At 37.1% G+C, this 24,612-nt stretch overlaps 1 protein-coding gene across 1 annotated transcript; it reads right to left on the reverse strand.

Annotated features, from left to right (window-relative positions):
* Window positions 1-2,329: 2,329 nt before the first annotated feature.
* Window positions 2,330-4,531, reverse strand: LOC145089516 (uncharacterized). The gene has a single exon (XM_079027944.1). The coding sequence runs from the start codon at window positions 4,529-4,531 to the stop codon at window positions 2,330-2,332; it is 2,202 nt and encodes a 733-aa protein (XP_078884070.1).
* Between the last annotated feature and the right edge of the window lie 20,081 nt (window positions 4,532-24,612).

Below are 24,612 nucleotides of genomic sequence, written 5' to 3' on the forward strand. Positions count from 1 at the left end.
TTCATACTTTAAAACACAAAAATCACAACTTAATGCAATAAATTCACAGTTTATTACATAGAAAGTATGCATTTCACTGCCACATTATCAATTTAAAACTCTTAATACAGTAAATTCACAACTTAAAAAAAATCATTATTTAATACACAAAATTCACAACTTAATTTAGTCAGCTCACAGTTTAAATAGCAAAGTCACATCTTAATTTAGTCAATTCACAGTTTGAAACACAAATATCACAACCGAATACACCATGTTAATATAATGATTTGTTTATAATTCACAATTTAATACACAAGTTTAGGACTCTCATTCACAGTTAATACATCAGTTTAGACATGTATTCATAGCGTAAAATTTTACTAATATTTTGAAGCATTTTATCCAACACCTTGTATGCCAAATTTTAAAGCTAGATAGTATTTATTATTTAAGTTCCATATAATCAATCTCATAATAAAAGTTTGCTTACTATTAATATGTATTTTATCGTTAACTTAAAGCTTATATAATTTATGAATTAATGCCTGAGATGTTTTTTTGACATATTTAGATGCATTGGGGTTTCTGCCAAGAAAGAGGCACCTGTAAACTTTCTGACTGACCCATTGGAAGGAAGATCAACACTTAGACCAGCTGATGTTTTAGTATTTGGATGGGCTGGAGGAAAACATGCATGCATGGATCTAACAGGAGTTTCCCCTCTTGTGGGTTTGGGGAGTGGAGTTTTCATGGTCGGGCAAGCTGCTTTAAAAGCTGCATCAAGCAAAGTGGCACAACATGAGAAAGCGTGCATGGAAAATCAACACATGTTTATACCCTTTGCATTTGATACTTTCGGTTTCCTTGCGTCAGAAGTTGTGTAGCTACTCAATAGATTCCAACGGGTGATGCATTGTAATGTTATGACTCCAAGATCTATAGATGTTGTTTTTAAAAGAATTAGTTTTGTCATCCAAAAAAGGGTTGCGGCACAACTTGTTGCTGATTTATCCACTAAGTCTATGTAAACCGAAAAGTAAATTGTGGAAAAAAAATACATACAATTTTTTTAATTATGTGCAGCTTCTTGGAAATGATAAACTCTCAACCGAAGCAAAGTAAAAAATTGATATCTGGCACACTGTTTGAGCATATAAAAAACATCATTAAAGAGCAATAACTTCAAACTCGCTTTTTGCATTTTAAACATAATCTCTTGAAAAAAATACTCACAAAAACAAATCTCACGCATTTCCCGTCGATCCTTCAACACTTCCTTCTGCCGGAAATCGTGACCAAATAACACACATGTTTGTGTTGAACTTACCGGTAACTCTAAATCATTCTCAGAGCATCTCGATGGAACACCTCCTCATAAGACGTCACTAGAAAATCATTGCATACTCATACTCATATCTGATTTGAAATCTGCTGTGATTATTGATAGTTTAAAAGGAAATGTGATCGAAAAAGTATTAGGGATCTTGATCTCTGTTAGCCGTCACAGAAGTGGCTGAAGGAGAGGAAGAGATTTAATGCAAACAATGGTGTACCGATCTCTAATGGTTAACAGAGAAGACGGTTGTGGCAGATGAAAGGATCTTGGTGGTCGGAAATAAACAAGGTAGCTAGATACAATCGAAGACGAAATCATGAGAAATCGGAAGTAGATTTGGAGGAATCAAAAGCATATCTGGAGGGGCTGGTAGTAAGTCTAGAGCAGGGGCGGAGCCAGGATATAAGATTAAGGGGGGCTGACATCGTAATAATATATTAAAATATAATGTTATACCCGCATAAAGTAATAAGTCTAAATTTTTTTTAAAAAAACTGACAAAGAATTAAAAATTTGTCTCCATTAGTCTGAATCTTCAAATGTTGTCAACTAACTAAAAGCATCGACTCATATTCATCCATTAACCTGCAAGTATTAAAATAAGTAATTATAACATAGATACATATGGTTCATTTTACAAAATTAATATATATATATATATATATATATATATATATATTAATACATATATATATATATATATATATATATATATATATATATATATATAAACATAAAGAAGTAGTACCTTATGCACTTTAAGTTGTGCTCGTCTTTGTTTAATGGAATAGAAATTATCTATAATATCACCCGTAGGAAATATATCAGCAATCTCTCTCTCTCGATGTTAACAAGCAAACAACTTTTAAGAAAATCATCATTCATGGTATTTTGAAGTCGTGTTTTCACAATTTTCATTGCTGACAATGCTCTTTCAGATGTCACGGTAGAAACAGGGAGAGTCAATACAAGACGAATCAATCTGTCAAGCAAAGGATAAGTACCAGATTTTCATGTTTCATGTAGGCCTCTACACAACTTAGAAATTGTAAAAGAATTTTTCAATTGTGGGTGATTTTGCACATCTAGTTCATAATGTTGTAACTCAAGTTTCAACAAATTCCTTTCGTGCTCCGTAAAGTCCATAGGATAATATGATGTTGCCAATTTACATATATCCTCAACATTTAAGGATTTTCTTGGATCTAGCATAATTCTGAGATGGAGAAGCTCTGTTGCAGACTCATTAAATCTAGAGTTCAACTCTTGCAACTGACTATCAATAGCAGCAATGAATACTTCAACTCGATAGTGATGCTCTGTGGTTATATTGTCTTTTTCATGACGTTGGCGAATTACATATCTATAAGTTTCATTCATGTTAGGGACAAGAATGCTATTTTTCTCACAAAAAGAAACCACTTGGTCCAAAAGCGATTGCCAACCTTCATCTCTCAACTTTTGAATCAATATTTTTGTTGTTGAAACCAAGGATAAAGCATTAACAATATCAATAGATTTTTGTTGTAAAGTTTGGCAAAGCTTGTCAGTTATCCCCATTATTTCTTTCATCATGTGCATAACAATGACAAAATCGAATGATAAGGCATGTGTAAGTGCATATGCCGCATCACCTCTTTGAGAAGATGTAGAGCCTTTTATAGCAATATCATTCAATACTATACAAGATGGACCAAACAATCTCATGAAACTGCATATTGATTTGAAATGAGAGCTCCACCAAGTATCACCAGGCCTCTGCAATGTTTGCATTTGATTTATGCCTTTTCCACTCTCAATATCTCCAACCTCAGTTAAATGAGAAATTTCAGCAATTTGAGCATCTTGCAATTGATCATTACGTTTGGAAGAAGAAGATATGACATTAACTACAAAGTTTAAGGTTTTAAAGAAGTTATGTACCTCAGTCACATCTTTAGACGCTGCAACTAGAGCCAATTGTAGTTGATGTGCAAAACAATGTATATAATAAGCATATGGACATTCCTTTAATAATAAAGCTTGCAACCCATTCCATTCTCCACGCATGTTACTAGCCCCATCATATCCTTGACCCCGAATATCTTGAACACTAAGTTTATGATAAGATAAAGAACATAATATCTCATTTTTCAAGGTCAATGAAGTCGTGTCTTTAACATGAATTAAGTCCAAAAATCTTTCTTTGACATGCCCATCTTGGTCAACAAATCTCACGACAATAGCCATTTTCTTTTTCTTAGATTCATCTTGAGACTCATCAACTATTAAACAAAATTTTGACATCCCGATTTCATCACGAATTGCTTTTTGTACATTTGTAGCTAAAACATGTAAAATTTCTTTTTGGATATCTGGTGATGTGTACTTTCCATTTTGAGGAGCATTTTCTAACACAACATCAGCAACAATCTTGTTATAAGAAGCAAGGAACTTTATTAATTCATGAAAATTCCCTTGATTTCTTGAGTTCGGTCGTTCATCATGACCTCTTAAAGCACATCCTTGAAACGTGAGCCATTTAATGGCTTCAATAGAAACTTTAAGGCGTAGTTTGTTGTCCATAACCTGTTGAGTCGTTTGCTTCTCTATCACATTCTCTATGTGACATAATTGGTTTTTTAGATCTTCATAGCACCTAACAGAAAAATTATGCGCTGAGGCTGGACTCTTACCTTCATGTACAATGAAAGCACAATCTTTACCACAATTTACCTTTTTCCATTTATTAAACCCTGATACGGTAAATGTATCTGACCCGAATTTGCCAATAGGTTTTTTATTGAAAAGGAAGCAAGGGAGGCAAAATGCAGCATCTTTTTTCTCAGAATATTCCAACCACCAAAAATTCTTGAACCAAGCTTGTTGAAAATTGCGCATAGATCCTCTTGGACCACTAGGACTGAATGGATACTTTACTTTTTGTAATTGGTATGGTCCAAGTTTAATATATAACCGTCTAATCTCATCACGCTGGTTACTTGGATAACTTAAGATTGAAGGCCGTTCTCCTGGATCACGAATCAAAGAATCTAACATATTATTTTTTTCATGTTCAATATTATTGGGCTCTTCAATGTTACTATACCAATCAGGTTGTGGGTGTGTATTTTGAACATCTTCTTCAATATTATCACTAACCGGATGCAATTGTGGGTCATGCACATCCTCTGTTCGTTTGAAAAAAGAATCGATAGTTCTTTTCTTGCTCATTATTTATCCTATAAATTTATAATTATAATAAACCAAATTATAAAATCATAATTAAATTATTAATTACAAATAACAATAAATAAAACATGCAATAAAAAATAAAATTTACCTACTTAATTAAATAACTGAAATCATTGTAACAGTGTTGCCGAAAAACAAATTTAACCACTTCGATAAATAACAATAGCTGCGATTGAAAGTTGATCCTTGATGAAGCGTCGATTAACAAACCCTTTTTTTATTAAACAAATAGGGTATTTTGGTGTGGGTATTGATTCATACGATCATATCTAATAATCAATTGAATAATATATATATATATATATATATATATATATATATATATATATATATATATATATATATATATATATATATATATATATATATATATGGTGAGATGGTGATTGTAAAATAGACATGGGGATGGGCCCTCATAATTCTCATGTCTTGACTCATTTTATTATTTGTATAATATATAAAATAATTGTTTTTTAAAAGTGGCAGGGGCTCAAACAATGAAACAAAGTTAATTAATGGATATGAGCTAATTTTTCTATCAGAGGGCTTATAATATAGCAAAAAATGAAAAGAGATTGGGGGGGGGGGGGGGGGGGGGGGGGGCAGAACACCCGGCAACCCCCCTGGTGCCTTCGCCCCTGGTCTAGAGGTAGGTAGTAGATCCTCGTCGGGAAAAGGTGTTCGTCAATGTTAGAGCACCAAAGAAAATAGAGAACGACGTGTTTTCTAGTGTTTTTGTGAGGTCGGAGGTCGTTGGTCGGTGCACATATCAGAGGTTGTAGGTCGGAAACGAACACAAATCTAAGGTGTAGAAGGTAGATATGAACGATGATGGTGTTAGCTAGACTAAACTAACAAAAATATCCTACAGTGGGTTACTAATAATAATCATTCTCCGAATAAAAATAGAAATCTAATGTGGAGATGAAATTGAAGTCTTGGGCTTTAAAGTATAACAAAAAGGAAGCATGGGCTTGTACGCCAGATACAAATAAGCAATATACTTGATTATTACAAGTACTGTTTGGGTTTGTAGTTTGGATCTGATTATCTAATATGTGCAACTCTCTCATAATGATCGTTCTTTTTTACTTTTTAGTATATGGGGACAGGGTAATTATTTTTACCTTTGTGTTTTTATTCTTTCATTGTGCTTTGATTCTTTTATATTTCTTATGATTTTCTTTTCGATTAAAGTAAAGAAATATAAAAATGAAAACTCCATGTTTTTAAGTTGGTGAATTATATATATATATATATATATATATATATATATATATATATATATATATATATATATATATATATATATATATATATATATATATATGTTTTGATTATGTTAATAGTTAATTATAGCACGTAGGGGTGAAATTGGTTTATGGTACCATATATTTTTTTCCCTTAAACTGTGTACTGTACCAATTATAATAGTTTTTTTTACCAGTACCGTATAAATATAGTCGATACTAACTTGTATGGTACCAATAATCTCGGTTGGTATATGTTGATTATAGTATATACCATAATGTATGAAAGGTTTTATGAATGAAGATTTCCATGTTAAACATGAATGAGGGGGTTCTTGTAAATTAGAGGTTTGTAATTGTGGTGGATTGAAGTTTGATCCAAAATGATTTTTTAAGTTCAACCATAAGTTTAAAAGTTAATAACAGTTAAAGAAACATAGGACAAACCAACATGAGTTTAAACTTCAAATTTACTAATATAGTAACTGCTAATATCAAAGCTTATTATATATATATATATATATATATATATATATATATATATATATATATATATATATATATAATGAATTGGTTGATATGGTTGTAACACTCGGGTCAGGTGCATATTATTATTATTATTATTATTATTATTATTATTATTATTATTATTATTATTATTGTTGTTATTATTATTATTATTATTATTAAGTTAAAAGTTTTCAATTTTGGCCATTCTCACAACGTAAAGAATGCTTGCTCACGTCGTGAGGAGTAATTTGGACCCGCACATCATTTTGAGTATCCCGACATGAGCAATCCAATGCTTATGACGTGAGAGCAGTATGAGAACCAAAAAACCTATTTTTTTTGGTATTTAAAGGAAACAGGGGGCTAGGGTTGTTCACCCTCCGCCTCCCTCACACTCTAAGCCCCAGAGGACCCTAAGATTTATCATCCTTGAAGTTCTTAGCCATTTTGGTGGCATTTCTAGCTTAAAGAAGGAGAGAATAAGAGGAAAGGAGTAATCTGTTAGTGGATTGGGCAAATTAGCAACATTATCATGACGTCTTCTTGCGTTCGGACCTTTATAAGTATCAAATATTTAAACTTTATTGCATATCATAGGTAGATCTAGGATTTTGTGCACTTTCCTTCATGTTAAGTATGCTTGAGTGAAGTAAATCCATAAACTTTGCAATTTTATGGATTTTAAGAGTTCCTTGATCATCATATTGTCCAGATCTGAAAGTTGGTGAGGTTTAAGAGACATTCATGAGAGTTAGAACCATATTTCTTCACTTTTGACCTAGAATAAGGATGCATTTTTATGGACTTTAGGAGTCCTCTTTAACTTCTAGATGAGATGGATTCCAGGAATTAATAGAATAAGGAGTTAAAGTAGTGACTTTCAGTTCCAGACGGTGCTCACGATGTGAGACATAAAATCTCATTGCATTAGATTTGAATAACACCCGTTTTCTGTTAAGATCCTTGGAGCTCACAATATGAAAGTCGGTGCTCAGGTCGTGATGTCAACTCAGGTGACTTCTTTGACTGAGTTTGCTAGGTTGGGTCGAGACGAGTTGGAATCGGACCAAGTGGACTATCATAAGATGACCAAGGTCTGGTCACGACGTAAGGATGGACATTTAACATTAAGGGATGTTGACTTTGACCAGGATTTTGTCTATGTTTAATTAAGGGTATTTCAGATATTTTGGATTGTGTTTGAGAATTGGTCACTGTTGATGGGTAGGTGACAGGTACAACGGAGATTCGAAGCTGGGACCTTATTAACTATCATTCGGATTGTAAGATGAGTTTCCTCACTGTTCTTGGGGTCAAAGTCACCAATACCGACCCCTTTGGTTATGTATCCTGATATCTAGGACGTTGCTATACATTAATAATGTGTAGTTGTGTCTGCTAGTATGTAACTGGTTATATGATTATCTGTTATTTTTTATGCGCATGTCGACATGGTATGGTGGGGTTAAGACTATACTGCTTTGTGTTGTAAGTCAACCATCTGCAGCATTCCAACCGTAAGGTTGTGGGCTAGGGCATTCCAACTGGAAGGTTATGGGCCAGGGGTAATCCAACTAGGTGGTTATGGACCCATTATGTATTAGGCATTCCAAACATAAGGTTGTGTGTCGGTGCATTCCAACAGTAAGGTTGTGGGCCATGGGTAATCCAACCAGGAGATTGTGGACCCGTTATCTGTTTGATTATATGTTGTGTGATGGTACTTTGGGGGAAATTCACTAAGCTTTGGCTTACAATTTTAATTTATAGTTTCAGGTACTTCTGAGGGAAGGCGAAGGCATGAGCGTACACAACTTCCTGTTTTGTCACTGGATCTTGGGAAAAAGACTCTGATTTGAACTAGTACTTTTGAAACAATGACTATTTTGTAAACAAGGCTGAAGAATGGTTGATTTTTGTGAAAAATTTTAAATTAGTGTGATTTTTGGAGTGTTACAATGGTATTACCGTGGTACTAAAAACTTTGTACCACTATTGTATCAAGATTATGCAATTTGTATGGAACTACCAACCAAACATATTGACTACCAAAAATACTGGTTACAAATATTTTTGGTTCGGTTGGTAACATGTTGGTTGATTTTCCGTAGTACATATTTTCCAGCTCTAATCGCACAAAAGAAATTATCTCTTTTACATATCACATAATATATATATATATATATATATATATATATATATATATATATATATATATATATTAAATCTCATCACAACTTATGAATAATGATAGTTTCAAGCCAATGGTTTATGGTTTAGCTTTTGATAGCTGGTTTGGAGGTGTGAAGTTGATACATGTTTTAATTTCTTATGTATTCCATTGTATTCATCTAAATCCTTCTTATCTATCTTCGATCACATCTTTCACCAGAACTCTTTCTTATTCAATTTAATCTGAAATATGCAATGAAAATCATTGGTGGTCTTTCATTATCTCTCAAATTCATCTCCGAAAGCAATTTCATCCCCATATGTCGACGACGAACTTAGTCAGATCAGGAATATGATACGAAAGGAAAACCACAAAACCTGCAATGCTTCTACATTACCATAATTGTTTGTCAGGCTGTTGATTTTTAACTTTTTCCTTTACTTACCCTAATTCTTTTAAATTGTGGGCTTTGGGAAAGTATCAGTGGAAAAAGAACACCATGAAATCTGCAATGGATCTACACCCACGATTCTTTCTAAGGTAGATTAAATTAACTCAATAGTGAAATTTGTTCATTGATCCGATTTAGGTTTTTATTTGCATTCATCTCGATTTGTTCAATGCTTATAGTTGATTTTATAAATTACCATTTTCATGTGTCTTTGTGTGTGTTCTTCAGTTCTCGATTTGTATCACTTGATTTTCCACTATAGCAAGTAAATAATATATTTTTTTTTAAATGTCAAAGGTACGCTATAATTTGCAAAAAGAAAAAGGAGTCATCATACTCTATATGCTTTATAATAAAAAAAATCCCATTTTCATTACTTTCTTTTACTTTTTTTCACAAATGGTGGTTGAAAATGCTATTGTACTTGATATTTTTTCAAATATGATGCTTACAATTTGTCTCAGATCAATTATGGTAGTGTTTTACCATTTTCACAAAATGAGAAGAAAGTTAATTTACACTGAAACCCCATTTAAACAATATAGAATTAGATTCACTTCATGTCTTCGTTGTGATATACAAATCAATTTGTTCTTGATCTAATTGCAGAAGAAATGGGAGCCAAAGTAGAATCCATGACATATTTCCTAAGTTCAATGATAGATCTCAACAATATTTTAATAATGATATTTGGAATCCATATCACGATGATAAAACTCACAAGATATCCGGCCCCACAAACAGTCACCATTATAACAACTTTCTAGCAACACAAACCATAGATGGATATGCTAAAGAATATATTAGGCAAACTATCTTGAAGCACAAATCAATCTTCAAACATCAGGGATGATATTGTCTGATTTTGAGTCTATCATACTTAATTTTCCAACATCTTTTTCTTTAATCCCATGATTATGCTTTTGAACCATAAATTTCTTGAAAAGTAAATCATTGATTCTCATCATTTCTGCTTATATTTTGTTTAATTTATACTAATTTTTTTTTCTCATGTAGGTACTTATCACCGATACTCTCATTCTTGTTTGTGATTATTTTTAAAGCCAAATTGAAGCACCGGTGGGCTTTGAAATGTTGGATACATGGAGAACGGTTTTGAAGTTCCTAATGTTGTGACACATGAGTATGTATAATGTATCATCAGTTGCACATTTTAACTTTTTTTTAGTTATTTTCTTTTTACATTTTCTTCCTTGTAATTTTGTTTGTAGATATAAGGGACTTGTGATTGTAATTGGGAGAGACAATGATGGCTACATTAAGGTTATAATCATAAGTGATATTCTTTTTCCATTTGTTATTCCAACAAACTCCTACTTGAATCCATGCTTTCTTCCAGCTTTCACTAAGAGTTCTAAAAAAGAGACGATTCACTATCATTTTTATGTTATTGTTTTGTTTCCTTCGTAAATTTTTGTCACGTATGTTTTCAACTGTAGGTTGCTGGTGGGTTTCTTGAAATGGTAGATTTCAAGACCGATGATTTAAGTTTTCTACTGATTTGAAGTCTAACAATTTTTTTCCGCGTAAGTCACTCACGATTCATCCATTGTTAGCTTATTCTTTTAACTTATGGTTCGTTCTTGGAGATGAATTTCTTTCCATTTGTTTAAACATATGCCATATGTAACTAGTCAATTTCAGATCTCTATTATAGCACTGTACTTTCACCACCTATGGATTGAGGATGGTTCCACATATAGATGGACCAAGCTTTATCCCGATTTTTAGTTTCCTGTTCTACATATTGCTTTTTAGGTATGTATTTGTAACAAAAGTCAAAATTAGGTCAATAACAATCACATGCGATTATACCAATCATGTAATGTGATTTTGTCAAACAAGTAATGTAGTAAACTTACTATGTATTTCATGATAATTCTAATGCAAATATGAAAATTCATACATACTTTATAGTATAAATCAAAGTATACGTCCATACGATTCCAAAAATATAGAGAACGTCTAAATCTGACTTCGCGTGAAGAAGTTATGATAAATTCTAACGCTATAGATCCTTATGACAATAGGATTTTAAAATATACTTATAAATAGCTCTTGGAATCTAAAAGAAATATTTAGTACTCGGAATTACCTACGCGTGGATATAAAGAACGTCAAAAAACAGAGTTCGTATGCAAAAGTCACGACCTTCCGAAGATCCAGCTGTCTTAGAGCATGACACGTGGTAGAAAACCCTAGTTGTCTGGATTCACGACGTGAAAGTAGTCTGGGGCACACTTTGAGGCTACAAAACACGTGTGAATTCTACGGGAGTGAGGTGTTGAATCCTCACGATGTGAACATAAAAGACACTACGTTAAACTAGAATCGTGACACCTTCCGAAGCTAGGACCCAAATGGCAAGACTACGAGATGATGGAGCTCAAATTCATGACGTGAACCTCAAGGTCACGACGTGAAAGTCCAGCATCCTCTCTCCTTATACCATTTCTTTTTCTCTCCTCTGTCCTTTGTTGAAGCCATCTTGCATCCTGAGCCCGGTGATCGTAAACCGCTGAACGTTTTTAGTTAGATACAGCCAAAGCACACTAGTAAAGTGAGTTTCACGGCCCCACTTTTTTATAATTTTGGGGGAAAACACATGCTAAATATAGTATATATGTTAATATTATGTCTATATGATAGTATATTAGTATCAACGTAGATAGTTATATTAATTGGGATATAGTTGTTTAAATATAATATTTTGAATATATACAACTATTATCAACTTGTTAGTATGTTATTATACTAATGTAGATCTTGAGTTATACTTAGGATTCTATATATATATATATATATATATATATATATATATATATATATATATATATATATATATATATATATATATATATTCGGAAGTTCTATATGTTAATTTATAAAGTATGTTGTTATTATTGGTTTTTATGTCAAGATAAAACTTGGTATGCTATATGTTGTTATTTTTGGTTTTATGACAAGATAAAACTTGGTATGTTATATATTGTCATTGCTTTTATGATAAAACCTTGTTTTTCCTCAAGTTATAGTTGTTGTACTGCCTAAAGTAATATGAACTTAGGAGTAATGTTTAAAAGTATAGTCTAACAACTTAGGGTTTTAGACAAAAAAATGCTTTTGTTGTTAGAGCTATAGGAAGCCGTTGAAGTCTACATGAGTAATTGTATTCATCAACTAAGATTGGGGATCTTAGCAGAAATCCTCTGAACTGTAACCGTTAATCCTGTGTGAGCGAGGAAGTCATGTATAATTAGTATACGGGTTAACAACCCCACTCGTGATTGCTAGCTACAATCAAACATTAGCGAGTGACGATCTATCCTTTTATTTGTTTATTGTTCCGGCGTTGATGAAGCGTGCAGTGTTCTTCATGGAAATCATGAGTAGGTTGTCCTCATTGAAATCATGAGTGGGTTTTATCAGAGGTATTATGTCATAGCAGCGGTTACAGGCTCATGGTAGTAAATTGTTAGAAGCATTATACTTTGTGGATATACAAGTATGAAAGTATAAGTTTCCCAAGGACTTATATTCTAAGTATAAAAATCTGGTAGGTATACTACTTGTATATTAAGTAGACAACTATACATATTCTACTTACTCGTATAGAATTCAAATAGATTTATACGTAGCGGTTTTACTCGTATAGAATTGAAATAAGTTTTATAAGTAGCAACTTAGTTTGTATGGAATTACAAAAAATTATATTTATAATATATAAGACTTATAGGTATATACTTATTTGGTAAGTAAACTATTATACCTAGGATATATATACTAAATGTTTGAGAGTCAAATTGATACTTTTAAAACTACACTTTTTGAACTTGAGAAAAAGTGTTATTTCATATGGAGTCAAAATCTGTGAACTCACCAACTTTATGTTGACATATTTTAAAATGCATGTGTTTTCAGGAAGTTGATAACTATGATACAAGAAATGACGTTACACTGCCCGGTGTTTCCGCCGATGGCCGCAGTGTGAGAATATTGCTTCATCACAACTATTGTTGTTTTTCACTTAACTCTTGATGTTGTTTTCAATTCTTGGATGATACTTCCATATGCTTTCTATATTAAAAAATCAAATATTTCAGCCTTGCAGAATAAAAACCAAAAGACAAAAGATCTCAACTGGTAAATTGTATTCATGTTATGGATATGTTCTTCCGTTATTCCAACTTTTTTTTATTTTTTATTTTGAGCCTTCATTTTATTCTTAGTTTCTGTATTCAATTAATGTCCTTCAATCGAACATGGTAACGAATAACATGAAGATACCACGTTTATAGTTGTTGTAAAATATGAAATTCAATGAAAAAAAAATACAATTTTATGCTTTTGTCTGATATAGAAAATTGAAATAGTTGCAAATAATTGGTGAAGTTTATCTTGCACTTATATTACATGCAAATCATTATGGGTTTGTAAGACTGAAAATGGCATTCATAACTAGCTTTGTTAAACTCTTTAGTTTCAATTACTTGGAAGATCTATTATCTACACCTGCTTAAAGTTATGACGAACAAGTTCAAAAACTATTGAAATATATATGAACGAATGGAAATATTGTATTTACCTTAATACATTAAACTATATTTGTATCATGCTACCCTATTCAATAAGGAAGTGCTCATTTTCTACTCGAAAGATTATGTGACTTTGTTTATGGTGTTAATGGTATTACTGGTGAAAGATGATAATTTGGTTCCAAATTTGGTGCAGTGAAACTTTCCTACTTATAAGCAATTTGAAAAACATCGTAGACACCAATGATGATTGTAACCTTCTTTATTATCAATCATGCTCCTCACAGACTTTGATAAATTTTTGCTCATGGTGGATATTTAGGTTGTTTCAAAAGTTGAGATCACATCTCAACAACTAAAAATATGTATAGCCTCATGGTATTATAACAGGTCATCATTTTCTTCAAACGCCTATATCTTGGTACCATAAATGTTACAACTTTCAAATATTCCATTTTATATTTGATATGGATGAAATGAGTGCATCAATATGAATTTTACTTGAATATAAGACCTTCATTAGTTTACTTTTTCTCTCATTCGAACATATAGTTTTCTTTTCTTAATACTTCTTTTGCCCCTTTTCTCAATTTAGTGTACCAAAAATAAAAATTAATGTAAATTTAAATGATAATATATTACCATTTTCTCTTAAGAATTGTTATCTACTTATCCTTGCATCTACATGTAACATCTCAAAATCACGAACCAAATTTTTCATTTTTGTTTGATAATTATAAATATTTGTCTGAAAACATGATAGTGCTACTCATATCTAAACCAGTGTAACCATCATCAAAACATGTCATCACAAAATAATATCAGAGACCAAATCCCAAGAACATCATAGTGCGGAAAATAGTGGTGTGATGTGTTGCGGTCATGTCGGCTCCATTCGCTTTGAGGAAGAAGTACCTGAAACCAAACCTGAAAATCGTAAGCACAAAGCTCAGTGAGTTCCCCCATCATACCACGTACCAAATATTCACATAATGCCTAGCATATCTGGTTGCTGACCTATCCCTTCGGTCTTTTTCAACCGGTAACCGTCTAGCATATCTAGGTGATGGCCTCCCCTTCGGTCTCTTTCAACAAATAACTGCCTAACATATTTGGTTGCTGGTCTACCCCTTCGGTCTCTTTCAACTGGTAACCGGGGGACTATTTCACCCTTACCACTACCACATAAAACCTTAGCGCATACATATAAGTCATATACTACCTTGCATATTTGGGTGTTGGCCTACCCCTTTAGTCTCTTTTAACTGGTAACCAGGGATTATTTCACCCCTACCACTATCACATAATAACATAACATACTAGCACATAAAGCATAGCATATAGTGGCATACCAGACAATTATTACAAAAACAATCATCTCAACTATAATCAATACTAGTGGGTCGTCATTGGTGCCTTCGACCCACTCCTACTAGAAGGTAACTCACCTCGTAAAGCTAAATGTCGAGTATCACTAAAAGGAATATCTAACAGCTGCTCCGATGACTGCCCGACTATTATTATCATAACAACACTTAGTCAAAATCCATAATACTTCTTAAAGTAAAATGACCATTTTATCCCTTGGTCTAATTTGGACCATACCCAATGCCCAATTCCATCTTATCTTTCCCATCTCACTAATGGACCACTAAAGGCCCACTAATGGCCCAATTTTCTAAATTGGGCCGAACTCTTCAAATAAGCCTTTTCACAAGCCCAATAAATCCTTAGCCCAAAATAAATAATTTCAAGTGGCCTAATACTCTCAATCTCATTTCTAGGCCCAGAAACTCTACTCCACAGTGGGCCATGGGGCCTAACTATCCAGGCCCAAACTTCAAAGGCCCAAAAGCCCAAGTTTGACACTCGGCATGTGTATGCGTGGCGTACCTGGCACGTACGGCCAACGTATGTTGGCCTTAACCAAAATGGGAAGTTGACCCAATACGTGCAACATACCAGGGTATACGTACGACGTACCGACCAGCTTCCTTAGGGTTTCATTTGTGACTTAATCCATTAAGTCCTCATGTCTAGAATGTAGATCTAGGTCCTGTAGGATATCCTAATCCATAAAGTCACAAACTTTATGGGTTTGCATGTATGGTTTGGGGTCAAAACATGATTTTGGATCTTTAACCAACTTTGTCACCATCAAACAATTGCATGGTTGTGGCTTAACCATCAAGGACCAATTTTTATGACTCTAAGTGCTTCTAAGAGCTCAAAAGGACAGCTCTTGTGTTCTGAAACTATCAAAATTCAAGCAACCTCAACAATGGGGTTCAAAAGTGACATAAAACACCCCAAAATCAGATCTAAGCATTCAATGATCAAGTTTGAAGGTTGATACCTCAAATGAGTCAGAAATGGTGCTAATCTCCTGGATCTACAAGCTCCCTTTGAATCCTTGCTCATTCTTCAAACTTCTTTCTCTTCTAAACACCAAAACAACAATAAAATGTTCTCTAGTGGATTCCAAATCACAAGAACACAAAATAATGGGTTAGGGTTTTCGTGGTGGTTGGCTAAGGGTGAAAGGGAGTCTGGACCAAAGGCATAAGGTACTTTATATAGGGATCAAACCCTAAAATTTAGGGTTTTAGATTTTGCATATGCCGTTGCGCATACTCTTGGTATGCTAGGCGTACGTGCATGGCTTCTGCGTTCCAGTCTCTTGCGTACGCTGAGCATACTTGGCATTATACGCCCCATGTACGACACTTCTTAGCCCAATATCAAGGGCCCAAAGGTCTAAGCCCAAATATTTTTAAAACTATTAACCTTATATAATTAAAAATAGTACCTTATAAATCCCGAACGTTACAAATCTCCCCTACTTGAATTAGACTTCGTCCTCGAAGTCTGTTGCTGCTGCCGGGAATAACTCGGGGTAATGCTCCCTTATCTCGTCTTATGGATCCCATGTTCATTCCGACCCCTTATGGTGCTGCCACTGTACCTTCACCAGTTCTACTTCCTTGTTTCTCAGAGCCTTCATCTTCCTATCGAGGATGGCTACTGGTCGCTCGATGTAGTTTAGGCTTTCGTTCACCTGTATATCCTCTAGTGGCACCACTGCAGGGTCATCTACCAATCACTTCCACAGTTGGGAAACATGAAAGGTGTTGTGGATCTGACTCAGCTCAGCTATCAGATCCACCCTATACGTCACCTTGCCTACTTGAGCTATAACCCTGAAAGGTTCGATGTACTTGGGGCCCAGTTGGCCCCATTTTCTGAAGTGAATGATACCTTTCCAATGTGACACCTTCAGAAGGACCATATCCCCGACCTGGAACTCCAGGTCTGAATGGCGCTTGTCGGCATAACTTTTCTGCCGACTCTGAGTAGTCAGAAGCCTACTCCAGACCTGCTGGATTCTCTCAGTCGTCTTGACTATCACTTCGGTACACCCCATGACCATTTTCCTAACCTCACCGCAACATATCGGAGTTCTGCACTTCCTCCCATATAACATCTCGAAGGGAGGATGGTCGATACTCGCATGGTAGCTATTATTGTATGAAAACTCCGCCAAGGGAAGGTTGGTATCCCAACTACCACCGAAGTCTAATATGCATGCTCGCAACATATCCTCCAGAGTCTCACTCTGGAGGATATCCCAACTACCACCAAAGTCTAATAAGTATGGTCCGCTCACTCTGACCATCCATCTACGGGTGAAAAGACGTGATGAAGTGCTGAGGAGTGCCCAACTCATCATGAAATTTCTTGTAGAATCTAGAAGTGAACCGTACATCTCGGTCAGAAATCAAAGAAACTGGTACTCTGTGTCGAGCTACTACCTCTCTGATGTAGATGTCGGCTAACTTCTCGGTCGAGATGCTCTCCTGGATCGGTATGAAATGGGCACTCTTGGTTAACTGATCCATGATGACCCAAATCAAATTTACTCCCTGTACGGTCCTGGGAAACTTCGTGATGAAATCCATAGTAATGTCCTCGTACTTCCACACAAGGATATCTAACGGTTACGTCTTGCCGTGAGGCCTTTGGTGCTCTGTATTGACCTTCCTGCTGGTCAGGCATCTCTCAACATACCAGGCTACATCCTGCTTCATGCAGGGCCACCAATAAGTGGGACGAAGATCTCTGTACATCTTCATCGCCCCGGGATGGATGGAGAATCTGGACTTCTGAGCCTTATCCATAAGAATCTGTTGTAGTCCGCCTCAGTACGGAACCCAGACCCTCCCATGCAGGGTTATCAGCCCACGACTATCATAGTCAAACGAGGCCACCTGACCTATTATCCGCTCACGCTTTCGGTGCTCCTCCTTCATTCCCTTGACCCGCACCTCTCGGATCCACTCGAAAAGTGGAGTCACCACTATCATCCTCAAGTAGATGTCTCTGATCAGGACTGCCTTGCGGCTAAGCGCATCGACCATAACATTGGCCTTCCCCGGGTGGTAAAGGATCTCACAGTTGTAATCCTTCACCACATCTAACGACTGACGTTGCCTCGTGTTCATAATCGGTTGATCCATGAGGTACCTCATACTCTTGTGGTCCGTGTAAATGGTACAACGAAACCCATAGAGGTAATAACACAAAATCTTAAAGGCGAAGACAACCGCCCCTAACTCCATATCGTGCATCGGGTAGTTTACCTCGTGAGGCTTCAGCTGCCTCGAGGTGTAGGCAATGACATGCCCCCTCTCCATCAATACTGCACCAAAGCCCGAAATGGACATATCGCGGTCCACTACAAAATCGTCCACGCCCTATGGCAGGGCTAAGATAGGCGCCTCGCACAATCTCTGCCTCAATGTCTCAAATTTTGCTTGTTGCTCAGGCCCCCAACTAAATACAATGGACTTCTTTGTCAGTTGGGTCAAGGGTACTGCTATCTTGGAGAAGTCTTGTATGAATCTCTAGTAATAGCCTACTAAACTGAGGAAACTCCGAATCTCGGATGGAGACTTCAGAACCTCCCATCTTATCATAAACTCCACTTTGTCCGGGTCAACTAGAATACCTTTTTGGTTGAACATGTGCTTTTGAAACTACACCTCGGGTAACCAGAACACACACTTTGAGAACTTGGCCTCATCAGGGTATCCAACACCTCTCGCAAGTTCTCCTCGTGCTGCTCCTGCCCTTGGAGTAAACCAAGATGTCATCAATAAAGACTATCACAGACCAATCCAGCATCGGTCTGCGTATGCGGATCATGAGATCCATGAATGCAGCAGGAGCATTGGTGATCCTAAAGGGCATCACCACGAACTCGTAATGACCGTAGCGAGTCCGGAAAGCAGTCTTCAACAAATCCTCGTCTCTGACCATCATTTGATGGTAGCTTGAACGTAAATATATCATGGGAAAACCAAGATGCCCCCTGTAGTTGGTCGAAGAGATCATCAAGCCTCGGGAGTGGGTAACGGTTCTTCATTGTTACCTTGTTCAGCTCCCGGGAATCTATACACATCCGATGCGACCCGTCCTTCTTCTTCACAAACAGGACCAGGGTTGTCCAGGGCGATTTGGCTGATAAATCCCATGTATAATATCTCTTACAACTATGTAGACAAGTCCTGCATCTCAGGAGGAGCCAACCGATATGGTGCCTTGGCTATCGGAGCCGTCCCTGGAAATAGGTCGATCCTGAACTCCACATATCTCTCTGGTGGTATCCCAAGAAAATCCTCTAGGAAGACATCTGGATACTCCCGCACGCCTGGCACATCACTCACGGTCGCCTTTCTCACCTCTCGGGTGTCCATAATGTAGGTGACATACCCAACACAACCCTGCTAAAGGTAGCTCCTAGCTCTCGCTGTTGAGCACAATGTTGGTCCACACTATCGCCTCTGACCCTGAATTACCAACTCTCCCCCATTTAGGGTCCTAACACGTACCAACCGTTGCGCGTAGTCGATCACCGCCCCCATTAGGGCTCAACCAATCCATGCCTATGATGACCTTTTTCTCACACAAAGGAATGGGAACCAGATCCATGAGGTAATGCTCATCATACATCCTCAAAGCGTAGCCTCTATAGACCTTTGATGCCCAAACATATCGGTTGTCAGCAATGTCGACCTCTAAAGGACAATCTAACATGCCTAAAGGCTCCATAAATCTCTTTCCGAGCACAAGAGATACAAATAACCGGGTAGCCCCCGAGCCAAATAACACATGTACTGGGATACTGTTCACGTGGAACGATCCTAAACAAAACCCATCAAACATAGAACATAAATATCATACCCAACATGTAATAAGAGTTAGGGAAAAGAAAACATAATTGTCACCACATCCGTTGCGGCACACACCTCCTCAGCGGTCAACTGGAAGGGTCAGTTCCTTACCACTGGAGCATCTGTCTTGCCCAGTCGGCCATCCGTGATCCGCAGGGTCCCTAGAGTTGGCGCCACCACTAGCACTTCTGGTACTAATCTTGGGCAGTTGGCCTTTTTATGGCCCTTCTGATTACAATGAAAGCAAATCAGGCATGATGTCTGAAGTGTGGGGGTAGGAGCAGTACAATCCCTACCATAGTGCCAAAGCTTGACGCACTTATATCAGCCTGATCCCACTAGTCTACAAGCTCCATCATGTGTCTTGCTACACTTCCAACAGCGGCTCCGACCCTGCTGGCCCTTCGACCTTGAGTTCAATCCCTTGGGTTTCTTCCCCGAAACCCTAGTCGCCTGCCCAGTCTCAGCCTTCCTCTTCCTGAGGTGCTCTATATGAATCTCCTTCTCCCTCGCCCTAGCTATCATATCCTCCAAGGTCGGACATGCCGAGTAGCAAATATGTTTTCGGATGTCACCTCTCAACATGTCGTGATACCGAGTCTTCCTCATCCCCTTGTCCCCTGCGTACTGAGGCACCAGTAACGCCCTCTCGCTGAACTTGGCAGTAATCTCAGCCACTGAATCAGTCGTCTACCTCATATCCAAAAGCTCCCTGGCCAGCTGTTGAAGCTCCACAGCCGGTGCAATCTCAGCCCTAAACCTGGTCATAAAGTCCAACCAAGTCATAGCCTCAATGGTTGGTGCTCCTAACGAATCACTGACTACCTCTTACTAGTCTCTAACTCTGTCTCTCAAACAACCTACATCATATCGGACCTTCGAGCCCTTAGGGTTGAAGCTCGTCAACTGTGAAGATTCGATGTCTGCAATCCATCTCCTAGCCACAATGGGGTCCTTCACCCCGTAAAAATCTGGCGCACCACATCCCCTAAAGTCCTTGAAGGAGAGTGTGTGCGTCCCTGACCGGATGGATGTCATGTCATTCCAAAATACCCTGAGGCGATCCTCTATCAGCTCAATGATCCCTTCCTTGATCGACCCAAAAATCACCGGGGTCGCCTCAAGGATGCCTCTTATAATCTCAGAGGCGATAAACTCATGTAACCCATCGTTAACTGGCTCTAAACCCGCACCCGCACCCGAACCTGAACCTGATCCGAACCTTGAACCTTCTGCTCCGCGACGTGTCACTACCATTCTAAAATAAAACACATAATCTTTAAGGTCATACATAATGTCGAGAGGTCACACACTCTGCAAGTTCCCTGGTTCTATCTTAGCCCTCTTTGACTCGAGTACGGATCCTCTTCTTTCAGTAGTACAGATCCATACTACCTTCCACATCTAGTCGTACTTTCCTCAAGGATTGCCTTGACTTCACCAAGTCCCTTTCACTACTATTCCTCTCCTTACTAATCTCATCCTAGGCTTACCCTAGGGTAATCTCCGACCCACTCTCCTCCATCAGCTGCATAAGAGGTCCCTGCTACCTCCCCTTAACTAGCTCGTGAATACCATTACATATTACTATGACCAGATAATTCTTCGAATGAGAGACCCTACCCTACAACGGTTGGACTCAAACAAGAGCTGCGAAATAGGGCTAGACCTAACCTTCTGAAATGATTTAGTCCTCATAATATTAACTCAACATATTCATTTACTAGTTATTTAAAGATAACTATGATTCCTAAAAGCACAAAGCAAACAGTATTCAGGCTTTGAGTAACTCAAACCAAACATATCCTCTCTAGGCTATCACATCACTGACTAGTCAGTACTATCATAGAATTCGATAAGCACATATAGCAGGCACATAAGGTATCTTCCTAGATCCTTAGCCTTAATCTAGTATGCAACTCTCATATACATATAGTAGGCTTATAAGGCATCCTTCCTACATCCTTAGCCCTAATCTAGCATGCAGTTCTCATAATCATATCATATATCATAACAAACATGTATAGGTACCTTGGGGAAAACTTACTTGAGCTCAGCCGATTGCACGCATCAGACACCTTGTTCTTTCTCAAAACTCTTTATGTTAATTTTTGAAAAAAAAAATTCTTTGTAAAAGCTTTTTAACCCGAGGTTTGAGTCCAAACACATCCGAGAGTGTGTCCGAATCCCTCAAACCAGGGCTCTAATACCAACTTGTAACATCCAAAAATCCAAGACCAAAAATTTCATTTTTGTTTAATAATTATAAAATATTTGTCTGAAAACATAATAATTCTACTCATATCAAAACCAGTGTAACCATAATCAAAACATGTCATCACAAAATAATATCAGAGTACAAATCCCAAGAACATCATAGTGTGAAAAATAGTGGTGTGATGTGTTGCAGTTATGCCGACTCCTTTCCCTTCGAGGAAGAAATATCTGAAACCAAAACTGAAAACTGTAAGCATAAAGCTTAGTGAGTTCCCCAATCATACCATATACCAAATAATCACATAATACCTAGCAGGATAGCATATTTGGGTGTTGGCCTACTCCTTCGGTCTCTTTCAACCGGTAACCGTCTAGCATGTCCGTGTGCTGGCCTCCCCTTTAGTCTCTTTCAACCGGTAACTGCCTAGCACATATGGGTGCTGGCCTACCCCTTCGGTCTCATTCAACGGGTAGATGGGGACTATTTCAGCCCCTACCACTACCATATAAAACCCTAGCATATACATATAAGTCATATACAGCCTAGCATATCTGGGTGCTAGCCTACACCTTCGGTCACTTTCAATCAGTAACCGGTGACTCATTCACCCCTACCACTATCACATAATAACATAACATACTAGCACATAAAGCATAGCAAATAGTAGCATACCAGCCAATTATCACTAAGACAATTATCTCAACTATAATCAATACTAGTGGGCCGACATTGGCGCCTTTGACCCACTCTACTGGAAGGTAACTCACCTCGTAAAGTTGAATGTCAAGTATTACTAAAAGGAATCTCTAACAGCTGTTCCGGTGACTCCCTGGCAATCATTATCAAAACAACACTTAGTCAAAATCCATAATACTTCTTAGGGTAAAATGACCATTTTACCAATTGGTCTAATTTGGACCATACCCAAGGCCTAATTCAATCTTATTTTTCCCAGCTCAATAAAGGCCCACTAATGGCCTAATTTTCTAAATTGGGCCCAACTCCTCAAATGGGCCTTTTCACAAGGCTAATAAATCCTTAGCCCAAAATAAATAATTTCGAGTGGCCCAATATGGCCCAAAAGGCCCATTACTCTCAATCTCAGTTCTAGGCCCACAAACTCTACTCCACATTGGGCCATGGGGCCAAACTATCCAGGCCCAAACTTCTAAGGCCCAAAATCCCAAGTTTGCCAATTTGCATGCGTACGTGCGGCATACCTAACACGTTTGCCTAGCATACGCTGACCTTGACCAAAACGGGAATTGACCCAATACGTGCAGCGTACCAGGATGTACGCACGACGTACCGACCAACTTCAATGGGGTTTCATTTGTGGCTTAATCCATTATATCCTGACATCCAGAATGTATATCTAGGTCCTTTAGGACATCCTAGTCCATAAAGTCTCAAACTTTATGTGTTTGCATGCATGGTTGGGGGTCAAAACATGATTTTGGTCCTTTAACCAACTTTGTGACCATCAAACACTTGCATGGTTGTGGCTTAACAATCAGGGTCTAATTTCTATGACTCTATGTGCTTCTAACAGCTCAAAAGGATAAAAACTGTCAAGATTCAAGCAACCTCAACAATGGAGTCCAAAAGTGACATAAAACACCCCAAAAGGAAATCTAAGCATTCACTGATCAAGTTTGAAGCTTGATACCTCAAATGAGTCAGAAGTGGTGCTAATCTTCTGGATCTACAATCTCCCTTTGAATCCTTGCTCCTTCTTCAAACATCTTTCTCTTCTAAACACCAAAACAACACTAAAATGCTCTCAAGTGGATTCCAAATCACAAGAACACAAAATAATGGGTTAGGGTTTTTGTGGTGGCTGTCTAAGGGTGAAAGGGAGGCTGGACCAAAGGCATAAGGTCCTTTATATAGGGATCAAACCCTAAAATTTAGGGTTTAGATTCTACATACGTACACTGCACGTACTCTTGGTACGTTGGGCGTACGTGCATGGCTTCCGCGTTCCAGTCTCTTGAGTACGCTGAGCATAATTCACATAGTACTCCCCATGCACGACACTTCTCAGCCCAATCTTAAGGGCCCAAAGTTCCAAGCCCAAATCTTTTTAAAACTATTAACCTTATATAAATAAAAACAGTACCATATATATCCTGGACGTTACAATACAGGTCCCACAAATCAATGATATGACAAATACTATTATCAAAACTATGAATTCTGTTGAACGACGAATGAAACTTCTGCCCGTCACCCACCTGCTATCTAGCATTTCTCAGCCATTTGTGAGAGAAAAAAACCATATGTTAAAGAGGAAATAGGAGGTGAACGAGGTTTACTATTTCTCATGCGATTTAGGAGGAAGATAAGGGTTAGTGTTAGTAACATACTTTTATTTGGAAACATTTCACCTCTAAATACAAAATCGATTTCTTGGCAACATTTCACCTCTAAATTGCTAAGTTCTTTCAATTCACATTCTACCCTTAGCCAAAATGTCTTTCCTTGAGAATTTCAAAAAATAAAATGTTGTAATATTTAAAGGATACAATGCAGATTGCAAAAGAATACTTGAAGGACTTAGCTTACTTCGATGTAAATGTTGATTCGTATTCTCAACAAAATATTTTCTACATAGAGTCTTTGCATATGGTAATTATTCAACCATTCATCTTAACACTTTGGAGCTA

Source organism: Lactuca serriola, chromosome 2 (assembly GCF_051521515.1).
Source record: "Lactuca serriola cultivar US96UC23 chromosome 2, Lser_US96UC23_V15, whole genome shotgun sequence".
NCBI lineage: Eukaryota > Viridiplantae > Streptophyta > Magnoliopsida > Asterales > Asteraceae > Lactuca > Lactuca serriola.

Excerpts from the sequence above, each read along its gene's own strand:
- LOC145089516 (XM_079027944.1), bottom strand. The coding sequence starts at position 4,531 with ATGAGCAAGAAAAGAACTATCGATTCTTTTTTCAAACGAACAGAGGAT.